The 20,859-nt window shown below is 47.1% G+C and overlaps 1 protein-coding gene across 2 annotated transcripts; it reads right to left on the reverse strand.

Annotated features, from left to right (window-relative positions):
• Nucleotides 1–14,446: 14,446 nt before the first annotated feature.
• Nucleotides 14,447–17,616, reverse strand: LOC123110874 (protein CLT2, chloroplastic). 2 transcript variants are annotated; one of them, XR_006453764.1, is made up of 10 exons: nucleotides 17,287–17,616; nucleotides 17,051–17,196; nucleotides 16,732–16,769; nucleotides 16,292–16,407; nucleotides 16,002–16,101; nucleotides 15,885–15,920; nucleotides 15,749–15,799; nucleotides 15,512–15,640; nucleotides 15,066–15,191; nucleotides 14,447–14,941 (listed from the first exon to the last, which is right to left on the reverse strand). XR_006453764.1 is itself a non-coding variant. In XM_044531505.1 (10 exons), the coding sequence occupies exons 1-10, from the start codon at nucleotides 17,427–17,429 to the stop codon at nucleotides 14,787–14,789; spliced, it is 1,035 nt and encodes a 344-aa protein (XP_044387440.1). In that variant the 5' UTR covers nucleotides 17,430–17,612; the 3' UTR covers nucleotides 14,447–14,786. The 2 variants fall into 2 exon arrangements, 1 of the variants encoding a protein (XP_044387440.1); XM_044531505.1 differs by having other exon boundaries at nucleotides 15,517–15,640; nucleotides 17,287–17,612.
• Nucleotides 17,617–20,859: the final 3,243 nt, after the last annotated feature.

Below are 20,859 nucleotides of genomic sequence, written 5' to 3' on the forward strand. Positions count from 1 at the left end.
AGATGGCACGAGGGAAGAGAGAGGAGGCGTGGGGGTGGGCCGTTAATCGAACGTTAGGTACTAACCTCTTTGCCGTGTGCTAGCAGACGGCAAAGATTCTTTGTCGTCCGCTAGCAGACGGCAAAGAGGTGGGGGTGGGCCGTTACAGCACTGGACCCCACCCACCTCTTGCCATCTGCTAGCCGACGGCAAAGAATATTTGTCGTCCGCTCGCAGACGGCAAAGAACTGGCTGATGGCAAATAGTATCTTTGTCGTCTGTTTTTTGTAAGCTGGCGGCAAAGACCTTTGTCATCCGCTAGCAGACGGCAAAGAACTAGCTGATGGCAAATCCCCTAATTCCAGTAGTGCAAGACATAACAAGCACAAGTATCACAAGGATTTGAATGTGTCAGGCCTGATGAAGAAGTCTCTACCATGAGCAAAGCCTGAGCAGCACTAGATAGCCATAGTTGTTAGAAAATCATGTAACTAGATTACTGACTCTGCTACAAATGGGAGTCTGCTGGAAATATGCCCTAGAGGCAATATGTATTATTATATTTCTCTCTTTATAATTAAGAGTTTATATTCTATGATATAACTGCTATGATCCTAGAATATGTGATACAATGGAAAACGCATATGCACGTGTGGAATGATAAACGGTAAAATAAGATTTCTAGTCTCGCCTCTAAGACTAGCTCAAGTGTTGTGAGTGATCACATTTTCCGGATCGTAGGATATCCTTAAGTGTAACGAAGTACAAAAACAACATTGAGAGTATGATGTTAGAAGAACGATCATATTGAATCGACCCAAACTTGTTTGTTATACTTTGGGACAATATTGTCGGAAGTCAATTGTAATAACACGGAGTGTTAACATGTGATTTTGTTCCCTTGGACCATGAGAGTATTGTAGTTACTTCTTACCATACAATGAACTTTGGGGTTGCTCAAACATAATCTGTGACACGGTGATTATAACGACAACTTACAAGTTCATCGGAAAGTTTGACAAGGGACTAGATAGCTCGAGAGTGGAATTTGCTCCTCCGACGATGGAGAGATATTCTTAGGGCCCTCTCGATGTGATGGCATCCATCATCATTTGGCCATACATAGGTGACTATGTCACGGGGATGCCGGAACATATCAACGAGAAAGAGGAACAAAACCGGTAACGAGGATGATGGTGTGTATAACTCAAGAGGATACCGATACATCTCGGGTTTTGCAAATATTGCGAAGTAAAGGGAACATCACATGATAACCAAAGTTTAACTCGAGTGTCATTCGTGTAGTCATAGTGATCGATATGGACGTCCACGGTTCCGCTATCGATCATTGAGCGAAGAAGTTTCGTTCGGGGTCACAAGCTTAAGGCAATCATCATCTGTTAAGTGTTAATAGGACGGGAGTATCAAGGATTTATTTGTGGAATTGTTTCATATTGCAATAGTTTCGAGAGGAATCAGAAATGTTTCGAGGTCACCAGAAGGGTTTCAGAGTTTATCGGCAATACTCGGTATTGCCGATAAATAATATATAGGTAGAAAAAACGTTTCTGGGGATGCTAAATTACTAATAAAAGGCTCTAGTAATATTGCAAATCAAAGGGAATAGCACATGATAACCAAAGGGTCACTCGAATGTCATTCGTGTACTCATAAGGATCGATATGGACGTCCACGGTTCCGCTACCGTTCATTGAACAAAGGGGTTTTGTTCATGTTTATGTTTTACCGAATCTATAGGGTCACAAGCTTAAGGTAATCATGATCTATAGAGTGTTAGTAGGATGAGAGTAACGAGAAAATATATGTGAAATGGTTTCACTAATATTTGAAATAGTTTCAAGAGGATCAGAACCGTTTCGGGGTCACCGGAAGGGTTTTGGAGTTTATCGGGCAATATCGGGGGTTATCGATAAATAATATATAGATGGGAAATGTTTCTGGAGATGTTAAATTAATAACAAAAGGCTTTAATGATAATTACAAGGCTTTTATATTTAATTTAGTATCAAGGGGCCTTAAAAGGTCAAGTGCTGAAAGGAGCATTGAACCACAAGAGCCCGTTAGGGGGAGGTGCCCTCCTTTCCCACTTGGGAGGCCGAATTGGAGTGGGGGGAGGACCTCCCCCCCTTGTGCGGTGCCCCTTTCTCTCCAACCTATATATATTAGAGGTACTGGCACCTTTTGGACAAAGTTTTTGAGCCTCCTCTAGTTCTCAAATCTAGTTCGAGTTGTTCCAGTTAGAGCTAGATCTAGTTCCACTAGTCCTCATAATTAGAAGTCCAGTGTGGTATCTCCTCCCATTAATACTCCGACGACGATTAGCTCTGGACGGCAAAGCGCTGCCGGATCGTGAAGATCATACACTTGCAATCTGTGGAGTGTTAGTAGGACGAGAGTATCGAGGATTTATTTTGTGGAATTTTTTTCATTAATATTGAAATAGTTTCGAGAGGAACTAGAAGGGTTCGTGGTCATCAGAAGGGTTTCAGAGTTTATCTGGCAATACCGGGTATTAATGATAAATAATATATATGTGGAAAATGTTTCAGGGGTTGCTAAATTAATAATAAAAGGCTCTAGTAATTGATAGGCGGCTTTTATATTTAATTTAATATCAACAAACCTTAAAAGGCGAAAAGGTGGAAGGCCAAACGGTGGGGAGGCGACTTCTTTCCCTCCTTAGGAGGCCAAATTGGGAAGGGGGAAGGACTCCTCCTTACCCCCCTTGGCCAGTGCAAGGGCATGGGAGTCCTAGCGCCCCCTGTCGGTGTCAAAACCGGCGGATCTCGGGTAGGGGGTCCTGAACTGTGCGTCTAAGGCTGATGGTAACAAGAGGTGGGGGACACAATGTTTACCCAGGTTCGGGGCCTCTCTATGGAGGTAATACCCTACTTCCTGCTTGATTGATCTTGATGAATATGAGTATTACAAGAGTTGATCTACCACGAGATCGTAATGGCTAAAACCCTAGAAGTCTAGCCTATGTGATTATGGTTCTGCCCTATGGACTAAACCCTCTGGTTTATATAGACACGGAGAGGACTAGGGTTATACAAAGTCGGTTACAAAGAAAGGAATCTACACATCCAAATCACCAAGCTTGCCATCCACGCATAGGAGAGTCCCATCCAGACACGGGAAGAAGTCTTCTGTCTTGTATCTTCATAGCCCAACAGTCCGACCCATGTTAATAGTCCGGCCGTCCGAGGACCCCTTAATCCAGGACTGCCTCACCCCCTTCTCCCTTCCAACAAATATATACTAGACGCTTTGGGCACTTTTGAACACACAGGTTTTGGAGCCTCCTCTAGTTCTCTAGTTCTAGTTCTAGTTGGTCCTAGATCAATGAGCGCTTGACCTAGATCCTCTAATCCTCATAATTAGAATCCCAGTGTGGTTCTAATCTCTTTCCTCTAATTCTCTAGCGATGATTAACTCTAGATGGCAAAGCGTTGTCAAATCGTGAAGGTCGTATGCTTGCAACTCGTACAGAGGATGTGCTTTAGGTCTTCCATTCGAGGGATTGTTCGTGGGCGGTTCGCGGGATCATTCATATACTGTTCGAGGGACTGCAAGTATGATCTACACCGGCTCATCTTCTTCCGCTTCAACTTGGAGTCGGTAACGATCTGATCCAAACCGTTTATCGCATCTTCATAGTATTGTTGGGCGATCGTAGGGAGAATTTTTGTTTTCTACTACGTTTCGCAATGTCCTCACCTCCCCTACCAATGATATGTGCAACCGTGCAACTTAGTATGTTGTTCACGCTAACTGCCTATTAGTCGATGTGGAACTCATTCCCCTCCCTACTTGTTTTTTTAGGGGTTCCCCTCTCCTCCCCCCCCCCCCTCCCCCTACTTGTGGATATGTAGTTTAGTTGGTGGGGCAATAGACGGAGTTGCACATAGTCTGGTAGGCAGTTGGTCGAGGCAACATACGAAGTTACACATCCCACAGGCAGCATAGTTGGATGGTGAAAACTCCACATTCATTAGGGTAGTGAAAAGTTGCATATAAACAGGGCTCTAAAGTTGCACTTCTCACTAGCAGGGATGGTTTCACCTGGGTGCTAGTCTAGAAACTACACATCCACGGGGGATACAAGGAAAATTTGCACATCATTGTTAGACATCCACTGCTAGTCAGTTGGCCGATGCAGCAAACAATGAAAGCACATCCCCGGGCTGGTAAAAGTTGCACATCAACTACTAGGCAGTTGGCCTGAGCAATAGACGAGGTTGCACATCTCACTTGAAGGAGGTAGTTTGGGGGTGAAGGTGCCATCAGTAAAACTGCATGTTTACGCGGTACGTGAAAAGTTGCACATCCACTGTCAGGTAGTTGCACATCGACTGCTAGGCAGTTGCACAAAACAGGAAGTAATTGCACAAGAAAATTTTGTCCAAACATATCCATGCCGGATATAGTTTCGAAGAGCAGGTTGCAAGGGTTCCAACGATGAAAACGGATCTTAATTTCAATGTGCGATGTGGAAGTTATGGTATTTTAAAATTTTGAAAACCTAAATTAAGTGCATTCACACTTGTTTACGTGGGTGCTTTGCAAAATTTTCCTAATCACACCTGTTCACTTTTTCTAATATGGATTAGGGGGAACAAACTATTTTCATTTATTGATTGGGGGACGAAATATTGTTTTTTGATCGGCCACTCCGAAGCGCTAGAGGGCTAATGGCCACCCGCTAGACACATCCTAAAATCTTATCAAGGTTTCCTACTAGTGTGATATTTACTAAACCTAAGAGCATCTATAGCCAGCCGTCCCAAACCCGTTTCAAACGCCCAGGCGGGCGGAGCGGTCACTGGCTGGTCAAAAGAAACCGACCCACTCGGGCGCCACAAACCGGCCTCAGTCGCCCGGATTGTCCGGTGCCCCTCATATCCAACCCAAATGTAGGGCGGATATGGCGGCCCGGGCATGCCCGAGCGCGTATGCCAGTCAGCCCGACCCACCGCCGACCCCACGCCATACTCGCAAAAAACACAATCTATCCCCTCTCTGAACCCTAGCTCACTCCGATCGAATCTGGCGAGATGTCAAGCTCTGGCAGCCACTCAGGCTCCGACCTCGACGTCGAGGAGGAGCTGGCCCTCCTCATTCTGCCGGAGCGATCCAAGGTGGACACGGGTGGCAGCTCTGGATCTACATCGTCACCGCTCCCGAGCCGGCGCAGCACGAACATCGAAGCTGGCCCCTCCCGGCCCGCGCGCAGCTCTGCGACGGTTGCGCAGTCTGCTTCGCCACCACACCGTTCCCTTCCTCCGCCGGCCGCTGCTCCGTGCGGGCAGCGGTGGGTGCTAGTGCCTGCTCCAGTGGCCCGCATGCGCACGCCGAAAACGAAGGCGCGCGCCGCTCGCCGTGAGGCAGTGAGTAAGGGGAGGGAAGCGGCGGAGCAATCCGTGCGCCACCGCGGGTTGCTGGCGAAGCCTGACGAGGACGAGCGGCACCTCGCTTGGGTCTACCGCCGGTCATTGACGATGGCGAAGACGGATGCTCGCCACCTACATTGAAAGAATGTGAAGGCGCTCTGGCTTGCCATTGAGCGGTCAGTGCACGAGGCGGTAGAGGCGGCAGCAGAGGCGGCTCGGGTGGTGAAGCTTAAGCGACAACAGGGTAGAGTCGTCTGTCGGATGAAGGGGCTCGTTGCCATCTCTGAATCCTTCATTGACGACGACGACGACCAAGCTCCACCTCCGACGACTCGGACGATCCACCACCAGTCGTGGACGCCTATAGTTGCACCATCGACCGGGAGGGCAAAGGCCCAGTGAGGAGGTGGTGAAGATCTGTCGTCCCCATCTTTAGTTTCAAGCTTTTAGTAATATAGTTTAAACTTGTCGTCCCCATCTTTAGTTTCAAGCTTTTAGTAATATAGTTTAAACTTGTCCATTGTTTATATGGATTATGTGAACTTTGGCGATCTTTTGAAGATCCGTTGGTGATCTTTTGGTGATTAGAATGTGCATTTCTATGTCCATTGATGATCCACGCGGTTTTATTCATGTTGCATGCTTTAGTATGAATATACATGCTTTAGTATGAATATAGGGTAAGGGATATGAAATACACAGATTTGGAGGACAATTTAAGGAGTGCCTAGTCAATGCCCGCGGACGTGTAGATGCTCTAAGGAAGCTACTCTACGGCCGTTTCACCAAACTTGGTACTACAATCGAGAAAAATCTTCAGTCACAGCCATCCGCTGCGAAAATGTTGACCTGCCAGGGGTTCTGCACGGGTTTGGGGGGCAGCAGATGGCTTTCCCAATCAGATATTTCGGTCTGCCTATCACGTTGTCTAGAACCAGGCTAGTGCATTTGCAGTTCATCATAAACAGAATAAGAGCGAGGCTCGCTGGCTGGAAGGGGAAATTGTTGTCAGGCAGGCCGGTGGGTTCTGGTCAGATGTGTTTTATCGGCTATGCCAACTTTTGCGCTCGCCATCCTCAAAGCACTAAAGAAATTCCTAAAGGAAATTGGCAAGATCAGACGCAAAGTTCCTCTGGGCACAAGGAGATGAACTGACAGGAGCTAGCTGCAAGGTGAACTGGAAGCGAGTGTGCACCGCGATTGACAATGGAGAGCTGGGAATCCTTGATCTGCAAAAAAATTGTAGAGCTCTCAGGCTACGGTGGCTATGCTTTGCATGGACGCAACAAGACCGGCCTTGGGTTGGGACACCACCCATGTGATGCTTCAGACAAAGCATTGTTTGCAAAGGCAACGGAGGTGACGATCGGCAACGGTGACACTGCACGTTTCTGGAACTGCTCGTGCCTCGGCCCGCCCCTCGCTGAGCAATTCCCGGCACTATATTACTTACTAAAAAGGGAAAACAGAACAGTTCGGGAGGCCCTCGAGCACAATCGTTGGGTCAGCGATCTAAGCCACAGAAACAGATTGAGGCTGGTCAACGATTCCCTGTCCCTATGGAGGATCATTGCTGCAGCAGGAACAACTCTCCGGAGGGATCAAGAAGACAAAATTAGGTGGAAGTTCACTGCTACGGGGGAATACACAGCAAGCTCTGCATACAAGCTACAGCTGCAAGACCAAGCACAAGGCCAACACCAAAGCTACAAGAAGCTGTTCTTGAAAGCAACGACAAACTTCAACGGATAGGGTGGCCCAACGGATATTTCTGCGCGCACTGCATGAGAAATCTTCCTTCCCTGGCTCAAGCGCCTTTTCTCGGAACGGCTCGGCATCCCCGATGTCCGGTTTGCCGGGTGTGCTTCTGGCACCGTGTTCGTCGTCTTCCTTCGGGAGGCGGAGCAAGCGGCCGCCATGAGGGCCAGCCCCTTGGAAACTGACACACGCCGGGTGGATATCCTTCCTCATAATGCCGGTGACAACTCCTTCACCTTCTCGTTCCGCCACATAGTAAGCATGTCCTTAGAAAAAATGCCGCTAGAGCTGTGGGATCGCAGGGGTGTTTCATCAAGCATTGCTGGTTTTGCTAGCATGCTTGGCCTGAGCCACACCTGCCTGCATGGAAACGATTTCTCATGCATCCTCGTCCTTGCCAAAGTGGAGGCACTGCAGCACATCCCGCACCACCTAGCTTTCCACCGCATCGACGGTGCCGGCATCTATGCCGATGTCATCATCAATGAAGTCTGGGACGTGGCACGCACGCTGGGCCTCCCTTCCTCCCCTCCCTTACCACCCAACACCTACCATCCCGACAACGGCGACATCGGTCCAAGCCGCGGGATCCGCCGTGGACATGCAAACCCACGCGCGTCGGTCGCGGGCTATTAACGAGACCATGGTCGACCGCGCCTTTAGAGCCTTCCAACACCCTCACTTTGCAACCTTTAGTGATATTCTCGCCATGATCAAGCTATCGGCTAAACCTAGAATCCGCAAAGTTGACACCTTCGCCATTCCCACGATCGAGGAAGTGGCTCATGAGGATGAGGGTCGGCTCTGTCTCAAATCCGTTTTGCTAGCCACCAAGGTCAGGCGGCCACATGTCGAGGCCGCCTTCAACGCAGACACTGTTAAACTAAGCAACAGTCGCTCCGCTTCTGGCATTGTGGTCGTCGGCCCAGCCAGCAAGGATCACAGCCATTTCATTTGCTTTGACCTCAATCTGGGGAAGGTTGAGCATCACACATGCCGCTCCATCCTTTTCAAGCTCTGGCCTAAAACCCTCTCCGGCGAATTATGTTCCCGCACCCTGCCTTTGCTGCCCTCAGTTGAATGCAAATACCCGCCAAAAGCCTTCGTCCCGAATTCATTGATCCCTGATGCTGGGCCGCTTCTCACACTTTCGGGTGAGAATCAGTTTCCTAGGCTCGACAGGTCGCTAGCCCAGATTAGAGCTCAAGCCCACCAAGTGATGATCTCCAGGCCAATCTGTACTAGGCCCATCCAGCCAGTACCCGACCCGTTTGTGGGCCTGCTGCCAGTGGGCTTTCTCTCACCTGTCGCCTGCACTGATATGAAGCACGACGCTTGTGCTATCCTTCCGCTAGAAGTCGCGACCAGATTCTGCAACTGCCGAGCCCCAACCCTCCCACCATCCACCGCCCAGCAAGGAAACCAACCACCCACCCTTTAGCTCCTGGATCCGCCGGCGGCGGCGACGCACGCCGGCCATGCGGTGACGGACGCGGCCCAGCGACCACCTCAGCCGGTCGCGACTCCAGAGGCCGAACCTGAGCCTCCCCGAGCGGCGGATCTGGCCCCGCGTGCCTCCGCCGCCTCCCCCCGCCGGAGCCCTCGCATCCAGCAGTTGTACGACGGGGCACGCGTCGATCCAATCGAGCGTGCCTCCAAGCGCAAGGCCGCTGTCACCCCGGCTGACGGCGAAGGCAGCCACCGTCGCTCCTCCGGGCGGAAGAAGAGGAGCAAGAGCCTGAAGGCAGCCTCCATCATCGAGCTGCCGCTGCAGGGCACCCCAAGGCCACTCACCAGGGGCAAGGCGAAGCTGCTGGCGCGCTGATGCAACCTCAACTTCGAAGCGGTCGATGCCGATGCATCTGCATCCCTCTCTACTGAATCAGGTGGCGCCTCTGGTTCCTCCGAGTCTACTGAGTCTACGCATGATTAATTCTAGCAGAATATCAAGCTGTGATGTGCTCTGTGTCCCCGTGCTTGCTAGAGCCCACCCCAAGGGTTGTTTTTCTCTGCATAAGTGTTGCATTGTACTCTGTCATGTCTGTGTTTGGCCCTGTCGGGCCCTGTATCTGCATTGTGATGCATGCCGTCACTGCATTAGTTGTTGTTCCTCAAGCTATGTAAGCTCTTTCGAGCAGTTTATCAATCAATCCACTCTTGTTTCCATTTGGAGCCGCCTCCGCAAGTCGGATGTGCCGGCTGCTTCCCCTTGTGTTGTCTGTTATGTTATTTATGCGGATTGCTAACTGGAATGTTAGGGGACTTGGTGACACTGACAAATGCTCTTTGGTCAAAGATGCACTCTTTTCTAGCCGATCGAGCGTTATATGCCTGCAGGAGACTAAATTGCAGGTCATGGACAAGAGGAAGGCAGCATCCTTCCTACCTTCAAACCACAAATCTTTCATCTACATGCCAGCATGCGGCACAGCAGGAGGACTTCTTGTAGCTTGGGATGATAGTGTGCTTCATGGCTCAGAAATAGCAAAACACCGTTTCAGTATATCAATCAGTTTTCAGTCTACAAGCAACAATGACAGCTTTGTTCTCTCCACTGTATATGCCCCGTGTGATGAAGAGGAGAGGGATGAGTTTTTTGCGGTTATGAGCCAAATAGCCGAGCTGGTTACAGGACCATGGATCGTTCTAGGTGATTTCAATATGTATAGGTTTGCACATGAAAAATCACAAGGAAGAAGGAACTGGACTCTGATGGACAGGTTCAACTCATGGATTAGAGAGCATGCTCTTGATGACATCGGTATCGTTAACAGGAGTTTCACCTGGTCCAATAAGCGAGAGGAGCCAACGCTGATCAAGCTTGATCGAGTCCTGGTAAATGCAGAATGGAACCTGGGATTTCTCAACACAACATCTGCTGCTTTGCCTGCCACAACCTCTGACCATGTGCTCATTGGTGTGGAGTTCTCGAGGGAAGCTGCCAAAAGTCCTTTTTTCATGTTTGAAAATCATTGGCTGCACATTCCTAAGCTCAGATAAATTATCAGTCACATCTGGGGGAAAGGAACTAGAGCTTTTGCCTCTGTCTCAACCTTACTAAACTTCAAGCTCAGAAGATTGAGGGCTGCTATAAGAGCTTGGGAACGCACCAAACCACCAATGTAGAGCACCATTGCCAACTGTAAGCATGTGGTTCAATACATGGACGCAGTGGAGGAAAGAAGACGCTTATCGAGGATGGAGATTGCCCTCAGGAAGCATGCCAACTTGAAGGCTCAACAGTTGATTTTATGGCAGACTAGCCTTTGGAGGAGAAGAGCAAAGATAAGAGGTTGTACCTTGGGGGATGAGAACACAAGGTTTTTCCATGCCTTGGCTAATTGCCAACACCGCAAGAACAAAATCAAGCTCTTGGTTAAGGATGGCGTAGACTTCTACAGGGATCATGACAAGCTACAGATTGCAACTGAATTCTTTACACAGATCCTTGGAGAAAGCTCAACTTTTATGCCAGTCCTGGACCCCTCCCAGCTCTATGACCCAGTTGACCTGTCGGCTCTGGAGGTGCCCTTCACTTGGGCCGAAATTGCAACAGCTATTCAACATGCACCAAGCAACAGGAGCCCTGGGCCAGATGGTTTCACAAGTGAGTTCTACAGAAGTTTTCTTGGGCTGTTGAAAGAGGATTTGCTGAGGTTTTTCAGGAGTTTTATGACCATGGCAGCGACCTGCTCGGCATTAATACCGCAAACATTGTGCTGCTTCCAAAAAAGGACGATCCAAGGACTTCAGGCCAATCTCTCTTGTACACAGCGTACCGAAGCTTGCCACCAAGGTGATGACTGTGCGCTTACAGCGGCTGATCCAAAGCCTCATTCACACTCTCCAATCTGGCTTCCTCCGGGGGTGTTGCATCATTGAAAACTTTGCACTGGCAGCCGAGCTAGTACAAGAAGCTAGAAAGAGGAAAGTACCAATGATTGCTTTAAAGCTTGATTTTCGAAAAGCTTTTGACAGTGTCCACTGGGACGCTCTAAAACAAATCTTAGCGGCAAGAGGTTTTGGGGATAGATGGATCAGATGGGTGGACTCTATTCTGGCAACTAGCTCCTCCAGAATTCTTATCAATGGCAACCCTGGCGAACGGATACTCTCAAAATGTGGACTCCGACAAGGTGAAGCCCTGTCCCCGTACCTCTTCATACTGGTCGCGGATATTCTCCAACAACTTTGCCAAAAAGAGTACCGGGAGGGGAACCTTGTGCACCCCTTGGGAGTAGACGGGCCCCTCCCAATCCTGCAGTACGCGGATGACACGCTGATCTTGTTGAAAGGAGACGCCCAACAAGCGGCTATTATCAAGCGGGTTTTGGAAGATTTCAGCAACTTCACTGGTCTAAAGATTAATTATCACAAGAGTACTTTTGTTCCTATTTGTTTGGACCAGCAAGCTTCTCAGGATATTGCCAATGTGCTGAACTGCCAGGTTGCAGCCTTCCCTTGCACCTACCTGGGATTACCACTCTGTCTTAGCAAGATACAACATGGTCTACTGATGCCTGTGATTCACAAGGTGGATAAGCGCTTGTCTGGCTGGCTTGCAACCTTCCTATCCTGGGGTGGGCGTCTCACGTTGATTAATGCTGTCCTGGCAGCCATCCCTAACTACTACATGGGCTGCTTCTTATGGCCAAATCAGTCTTTGGAGAAAGTTGATCAAATTTTGCGGGGTTTTCTATGGCAAGGAAAGAATAAGGCCAATGGGGGGCACTGCCTGGTAGCTTGGGATGTGGTCACGATGCCAAAGGAGAATGGAGGGCTGGGGGTGCGAAACCTTGCAGCACACAATAAGGCCTTGGTATGCAAGTTTATGGCAAAAGTACTACAACACGAGGATATACCATGTTACAGTTGGTTTGCGCGGACATACTGTCAGAAGGATTTATCCTCGAACCCTCTCAATCGAGACACTGCTATCTGGAAAGGCTTTCGAACCACCATGCAGTTGGTGATGGAAGCCTCCAAGTGCAACATTGGGAGCGGCCAAAGCATTGCTTTCTGGTATGATCATTGGTTAGACTCCGGTCGGCCGATGAGTGTTTTCCCGACGCTTTTTACCTTCTGTGTCGCCAAGTTTTGCACGGTTGCTTCACAGTTCAGAGATGGCCAATGGAGCCTCCAGCTTCATCCAAATTTATCCTTCACGGCCGCAGAGGAGTTGGAAGCACTTCAAGAAATCTTGAGTAGTGTGCAGCCCCAAGCTAATGCAGTTGACACCAGAGTGCCACTGCTCACTGACAAGAGTTTGAGCACTGCCTATTTCTACAAGCTACTTGTTTTTCGAGGTAAGCTATAGACACTAGCCAGCCTCATCTGGGACAGAGTCATACCACACAAACATCGAATCTTCCTGTGGCTTGCCCTCCGTGACAGACATAACACCAAAGATCTTTGCCCAACGCACAACGGCTGTGATCTTTGCCCAGCAGCGGAGACAATGAACCATATTTTGCTGCGATGCAAGCTTGCACAACTCTTATGGTCAAAGCTAGGGTTGCAAGAGTTGGCAACATCCACTACAGAGCTTGAATCCTTTCTATGTTCTGATCAACCGACGGCAATACATGGCAAGCTGTGGCATATACTGTTCGCGGCGTGTGCGGTCACTCTGTGGGATGCCAGGAACGCTCGAGTCTTTGAGGAATCCTTCTGGCAGGAGCGGCAAGTATACACTCGGCTCATCGAGTTGATCCAGTTATGGAGCCTGCGCGCCCCGCAGCATTTTAGGCAGAACTTGTTGCTCTGGACAAATGCTCTTACTCCAAATTAGTTCTTTCTCCTCTACCTTCATTCCTGTACCCGAAAATGACCTTCATGTAAATGACCTCGGTCATCCGGGCCTTCCAGCCCGTTTTGAATACATAAGGTAGAAAATGCTCTAGCTTTAAGTTCAAAAAAAAAAAGAAATCTTGAGTCCTCGATGCACTTGTTCTGGTCCTGCAACATTGGCGACAGCAGTCTGGAAACGGGCAGCAGCATGGAGTGGCTGCAATGCTCTGGATCCACAGGTGTGGAGCAACAAAGAAACAACGACCGAAATTGTGTCAACCATCATTGCTTCGTCGGCGCCAACACAGCGAAAGAGGATAAGAGTCATCGTCATATGAATCTGCTAGGAGATATGGCAGCGCAGAAACAGCTGCATATTCGGAAAGAATAGGCCAACCGAAGAGGACATCGTTGATGCAATAAGAACTATGGAGCAATGGAGGATGACTAGGTGCAGCTTGCCTACAGAGCCCCTTCGGGGAAAATACCCATGTTTTCCATCTGCTCTCTGCTAAATCAATGAAAAGCCAGCAACTGCTGGATCTTTGAAAAAATAAAACAATCGAGCCTAGCACCAACCGCGAAACATTACACTGAATGGAAATCAGTACCACCAACGTAGTCACTTCGTGAATTACGAGCACCTATGAAGTAGTGATAGTACTGATACATATAGCACAAGCTCCCCATAGATTGGTCGGTTAAGGAATAACAACTGCACTGATCCTCCTATGCGTGTACTACGACTACTACCAGTTATGTCATCACGGAATCACGAAGTGAATTTTGAAGGTCAAAATTAAGTGGTACAAAAAAGCAAGTGGCAAAAGCGCGCACCGGTGTCCCCATCAGTACGCTGCCAGCCCACACTGGCCGCAGAGCGGGAATGGAACTCCAATCTTCAGCCAATCGCTCCCGAAGACCTGGGTTGAGGTGGAAGATCATGGTCGCCACATCCCCGCCCCCAAAACTACGTCAGGCCGTCGCCGTGACGTGGGAATCTAGCGCCAGCCGACGGCCCGGAGCCTCTCGACATTCCAGGCGATGGAGGGCGGAGACGGAGAGGACATCACGAAAGAGGTGCCCGCTGCCGCGGAACGCGCGTGCGGTGTCAAGCGCGCGGATCCACCGCCGCCCGTAGGAGACGCCCAGCTTCGACCAGCACAGTGGCGGCGTGGCACGAGGCAGCCAAGGGAGTGGCAGCGGCGGCATAGGGCAACCACAATCAGGCACAACAGCGTCTGCGGCAGGAAGTTTTATATCAGGGCGGTCGGAGTTCCTGCGGCCGCGGTTTTGGTTTTTGGTCAGCTAGCGTTGTCCCAAATTACTAAGAAATTGATCGCCATGCAGGTATTGGTCAGCTGTTGGAGCTTTTTTGGCGCCAAAACAAAAAAAACATTTTGTCATTGCTGTGTTTTCTAATCTACTGTTGGAGACGCTCTAAACAGCTAAGGACACAAGTCGTAATCGCAGTAAGCACAGGTTTGAACAAGATAACAAAGACGTAACTGAAAAACAATTCACCGTTAGACAGCTATTTGGCATGGACTGGTAAGTTTTATACCATGACTTGCAGATTTTGCAATGCTCTTTAGGATGGGAAGTTCACTATACATTGGGAAGTGAAAATGAGTGCACAAATTACCAAATCTAGCTTCTTACATACATGTATGTACTAAGTTCTATTCTGTTACAAATTAGAAATACCAAGTACTCATGCATCGTAACAAACAGTCCTTATCGACTGTGGCGTCACCAACCTAGTTATCTAATATTAGGTTCAGGACCAAACCAATAATTGATTTTCGGTTGAAGTGGTAATATACACTCAATCTGCACAAGGTTTTAGTCAGTCTTTGACTCTTTGGATGATTGGGGAAGGTTATACAGAATTAGACCCGTCAACAATACCATACCACCTAAGATAAAAGAAGCGCTTAATCCCGCGCCTTGAGGGATGTAGGGCAAAGGAAGAGAAAGGATATAGATTGATATTGGCACTGCAATTGAAAACAAACAACATCAACGCGGTCATGAAGATACTCAAGCAGTTTGGTCTATACAGTGACGGTAGACCAAAAATGAACACAAATAGAGCAAGGGGAGAAAAGAGGAAGAAAATACCGGCGGAAGTTGCTGTAAGTGAAGCAACCACGGCAGACGACATCTTTACCAAATTAAGCAACGAGATGTTGAAAGCCATGTTTACGAATATAAATAGCAATGGTAGGAATGGAGCACCTCCACAATCTACAAAATAAGTATGGCAGACTAATTAGCAATAAAGGTAAGCAGGTAACAGAAGTTATAGATGGACAAGTATAAATACTATGAAACCCTTATATATCTAACCGCAGGGTCAACCTAAATTTCGAAGACATGGAATAAATTTTCTCAAGTTTAATAGTTTACCATTCAAAGAGTTCCACATAGCAAAAAGCAAAGAGAGCTACATAAGACCCCCAATCATAAAGTGGACAGTGCACTACAAGCATTCCAGTGCATTTGAGGTACATCATGATCTCTAAATACATAATTTGATCAAAAGACTCGGCTCAGGGAAAAATTACATTACCAATTGGGCTCTCCCCAACATTTAAGAAGCACTCAGCACCACCATTTAAATGGCCAGAAAGCTCAGCAAGCTTAATCCCCCTCAAATTAGAAAGTAATGGGAGAAGAAGGAAGACAAAAAGAGCCTACAAATAATAAAGGAAGGTAAACATGATACATGACATAAATCAAGGTTTCCAAATATGGTAGTTCAGTTAAGCATAACAGCTAAATTACGCTAACTAATTAATCACCTGAAACCCAGACCCAAATGAATTAACCACGAAGATGTCGGGCCGTTTCCCCTGCACAGATATTGGTTCTCCAGTTATTTTTCTAACAAACAAGATGGACTCACACACACATAGAGAATGAAGTGTGAGAGCAAACCTTAAGACGTTTTGCACCATCAACGAAAACAGACTCCTGCAGTATAGAATTTATTTTTCTGACCGAAGTGTCACAAAACTATAAAGGAGTGTTATGTGATACTTTAAGTGGCTAAACCTTCAAAATGGATGCACCAGCTTGGAATGCCGATGAAATAACCATCAATAATGGCCAAATTAACTTGACTCCAGATAGAAGATGACCATCATTTGCTCCACTACAGTAAAGGCATTGAGATGATTAATTATGGCAAAATACCTAGTGTACAAAATAGCACAAGCCTTTTTCTCAGCAAACAAGTGTGCATGCCTACGAAATAGATAAGTGCATAACTAGCAGATTTTTCTCGAAACAACTTTGTTGTGCTACAATTAACGTAAATGTACCAGATATTTCGAAGGACATACCTCGCAACAGCAAGAATCACACCAGAAGTTACAAGCAAGCAACCAATGATTTGTCTCAGAGAGTAGGTCTTTCCCAAAAGCAACACAGAGAAGATAAGCTGCCACACCAGGAAAGACTGGAGAGAACATTCAGAAGACTATTATTTTGACAACAGAGCACAGAGTTAACAGGTTCCGACACTAATAACCAAATGGAGTTGACAATTTTAGGACATTGAAAGCTGATTCAACCGTAGGATCACAGTTCCGAAATGCTTTAGTATTGCACTATTTATAAGAGCAAAGAATCACAGTACAAAAGGAAATATTTCTAACCATTAGTGATGGCAGAGATAAAAGGGCATGCAGGTAATATGTTTTTGTCTAGAGAATGATGCAGGAAATAAGTGGGAACGCTGTCAAAGAATATGGCACAGCTGAAAATCAACAAAACCTCATACCTGAGACAGTATAGGAATAGCAGGGCCAGGCAGCATAGCTGGACGTTTCAGGAAAAACAATCAATTAGCACAAATATTTACAAGAAATACAGTCTAAATTGTACTCCCTCCGTTCCTAAATGTAAGTCTTTGTAGAGATTCCACTAGGTGGACTACATACGGAGCAAAATGAATGAATCCACACTTAAAATGCATCTATATACATCTGTATGTAGTTCATAGTGGAATCTCTACAAAGACTTATATTTAGGAACGGAGGGAGTATATATATGCACCAAACTAAGAGCATCCGATGACCAAAAGAAGATACAAAACATACCTCCCGCAGACATTCCGGCGGCGACCCCAAGTGCCTCCAGCAAGCCGATGACAGCGAACCGGATCTTCGGCAGTGCCAGCATGTCCCGCGTCACCACCCCCGCGCGGTACCTCGCATAGAGTATTGAAAAGTACACGGCGACGTACCTGCAACGTTCAAATCGCACAGACAAGAAGTAAGAGCCCAAAAACTGCTGCGCCTTTCGTCTTGCACCTCGGCCGCACAAAGAGGCTTACCCGAACGTGGTGAGCTGAGCGAGGAAGAAGGGGTAGGACTTGAGGGGCACCAGCGCGAGCTTATAGAGCACGCGGTTAGCGACAGCCAGCGCTACCACGGCCGCAGACGCGACCGCGACCGCCGGCGAGGAGCTCATCGGCATGTATGTACGGCAAGCAAGAGCTCACTAAGCGAGGCGTGGAGGGATGGCGATTTAGGCCATGCGGGGGCGGATACGGAACTTGGAACCGAAGTACCGTGGGGAGGACGGTGGTGATGGCGGCGGGCGGGCGGCCGGTTGCTTGCCTTGGCGTGAAAGTACGGAATTCTCTCGTCTTCTGGATTGTCGGATTTTGCTAGTACACCTTTGGACATTGACGATTTTTTTTACCATCAAATCCTCACACACTCTTTCCCCTCCCTCTTCCGCACTCTCTCTCTAACACACACATAGCCTATTCTCCCCGTCAATAAGACTTACTTAATTGGCAATAATGTATGGACTTGTGGTGAGGTTGACTGAATTAATGGATAGTGTGATATATTTCCCAATCATTTAACAATGAAATTTAAGAAATGGGAAGATTATGTAACACCTCAAGTCGTTATCTAAAGTGACCTCCCCCTAATGATGCCATGTTATCAGGCTTGCTAAGCCAAACTACCACTTGATAAAAATCAAATCCTAATTCAAATTTAAAATAAAGTTAAATAAATTATTTCGTCAAACAGTAAAACTAAAATGTTCACCATATTCTATAAATTCCATTGATCTTTGACATGTTGAGCCCAACATTATTTGACCCAAAAATTAAATCTTGTCAAATTAATAAAAGGTCCAACAATAGTTAAAATAAGCAATTAAATATAAACCTAATTTTATGTATTTCCTTTTGTCCCCAAACTTTTTGTGCCGCCTAAAAATATTGTGCTCGAATTGTGTGCATAGTTTCACAATTAACAAAATCCATTTAGTTGATATAAGAATAAATAGAAAACGGTGTTAAAAAGGATAAAGGGATTAGAATACAATAAAAACTAAAAGGACGATGAAAAAGAGGATTCCCCCTACCCCGGGGCCTTGCCACCGAACCGGCCCAGTGGTCCAGTCCCCACACGGGCGTCTTCTCCTGTTCCCCGAGCCCGTCACTACAGAGTCGGGCTCCCGCCAGACCACCTCGCCGGCGTCGAAGGGGAATGGATAAGGGTGACGCCCTGCCTCCCCTGCCCCCATGGCCTCACTCCTCCTCGACGCCCCCTCCCAGATCCACTTCTCCTCTGATAACCCACAAGTGTAGGGGATCGCAATAGCTTTCGAGGATAGAGTATTCAACCCAAATTTATTGATTCGACACAAGGGGAGCCAAAGAATATTCTTAAGTATTAGCAGTTGAGTTGTCAATTCAACCACACCTGGATAACTTAGTATCTGCAGCAAAGTATTTAGTAGTAAGTAGTATGATAGTAATGATAACAGTGGCAAAAGTAAAGATAAAAGTTTTGTAGTAATTGTAACAGTAGCAACGAAAAAGTAAATAAGCGAAGCACAATATGTGAAAAGCTCGTAGGCATTGGATCAGTGATGGATGATTATGTCGGATGCGATTCCTCATGTAATAGCTATAACATAGGGTGACACAGAACTAGCTCCAATTCATCAATGTAATGTAGGCATGTATTCCGAATATAGTCATACGTGCTTATGGAAAAAAACTTGCATGTCATCTTTTGTCCTACCCTCCCGTGGCAGCGGGGTCCTAGCGGAAACTAAGGGATATTAAGGCCTCCTTTTAATAGCTACCGGACCAAAGCATTAACACATAGTGAATACATGAACTCCTCAAACTACGGTCATGACCGAGAAGTATCCCGATTATTGTCACTTCGGGGTTGTCGGATCATAACACATAATAGGTGACTATAGACTTGCAAGATAGGATCAAGAACACACATATATTCATGAAAACATAATAGGTTCAGATCTGAAATCATGGCACTCGGGCCCTAGTGACAAGCATTAAGCATAGCAAAGTCATAGCAACATCAATCTCAGAACATAGTGGATATAGGGATCAAACCCTAACAAAACTAACTTGATTACATGGTAAATCTCATCCAACCCATCACCGTCCAGCAAGCCTACGATGGAATTACTCACGCACGGCGGTGAGCATCATGAAATTGGTGATGGAGGATGGTTGATGATGACGACGGTGACGAATCCCCCTCTCCGGAGCCCCGAACGGACTCCAGATTAGCCCTCCCGAGAGAGATTAGGGCTTGGCGGCGGCTCTGTATCATAAAACGCGATGAAACTTTCTCTCTGATTTTTTTCTCCACGAAACGGAATATATGGAGTTGGAGTTGAGGTCGGCGGAGCGTCAGGGGGCCCACGAGACAGGGGGCGCTCCAAAGGGGGAGGGCACGCCCCCACCCTCGTGGACAGGGTGTGGGCCCCCTGGCCTTGATTCTTTCGCCGGTATTTTTTATGTTTTCCAAAACTTATCTCCGTGGATTTTCAGGTCATTCCGAGAACTTTTGTTTTCTGCATAATAAACAATATCATGGCAGTTCTGCTGAAAACAGCGTCAGTCCGGGTTAGTTTTATTCAAATCATGCAAGTTAGAGTCCAAAACAAGGGCAAAGTGTTTGGAAAAGTAGATACGTTGGAGACGTATCAACTCCCCCAAGCTAAAATCTTTACTTGTCCTCAAGCAATTCAGTTGATAAACTGAAAGTGATAAAGAAAAACTTTTACAAACTCTATTTGCTCTTGTTGTTGTAAATATGCAAAGCCAGCATTCAAGTTTTCAGCAAGTATATGAACTAACCATACTCACAATAACACCTAGGTCTCACAATTACTCATATCAATGGCATGATCAGCTAGTGAGCAATAATAATAAAACTCGGATGACAACACTTTCTCAAAACAATCATAATATGATATAACAAAATGGTATCTCGCTAGCCCTTTCTGAGACTGCAAAATATAAATGCAGAGCACCTTTAAAGATCAAGGACTGACTAAACATTGCAATTCATGGTAAAAGAGATCCAGTCAAGTCATACCCAATATAAACCAATAGTAATGAATGCAAGTGACAGTGTGCTCTCTAGCGGGTGCTCTTAATAAGAAGGTGATGACTCAACATAAAAGTAAATAGATAGGCCATTCGCGGAGGGAAGCAGGGATTTGTAGAGGTGCCAGAGATCGATTTTAAAATAGAGGTGAATAACATTTTGAGCGGCATACTTTCACTGTCAACGCAACAACTATGAGATGGCGATATCTTCCATACTACATGCATTATAGGCAGTTCCCAAATAGAATGGTAAAAGTTTATACTTCCCCACCACCAACAAGCATCAGTCCATGGCTTGCTCGGAACAACGAGTGCCTCCAACTAACAATAGCCCTGGGGGAGTTTTGTTCAATTATTTTGATTTGCTTTGATCTTTTTGGATCATGGGACTGGGCATCCCGGTTACCGGCCCTTTCTCGTGAATGAGGAGTGGAGTTCGCTCCTCTTGAGAATAACCCACCTAGCATGAAAGATACAGGCATCCCTAGTTGAAACATGACCTGCTCG

This window comes from Triticum aestivum, chromosome 5B, assembly GCF_018294505.1.
Source record: "Triticum aestivum cultivar Chinese Spring chromosome 5B, IWGSC CS RefSeq v2.1, whole genome shotgun sequence".
Taxonomy (NCBI): domain Eukaryota; kingdom Viridiplantae; phylum Streptophyta; class Magnoliopsida; order Poales; family Poaceae; genus Triticum; species Triticum aestivum.

Coding starts and splice junctions, on each gene's coding strand:
- LOC123110874 (XM_044531505.1), bottom strand. CDS start 17,429: ATGCCGATGAGCTCCTCGCCGGCGGTCGCGGTCGCGTCTGCGGCCGTG. Junction 17,197..17,286: donor GCTCAGCTCACCACGTTCGG/GTAAGCCTCTTT, acceptor TGAACGTTGCAG/GTACGTCGCCGTGTACTTTT. Junction 15,641..15,748: donor CATTTGGGTCTGGGTTTCAG/GTGATTAATTAG, acceptor TATTATTTGTAG/GCTCTTTTTGTCTTCCTTCT.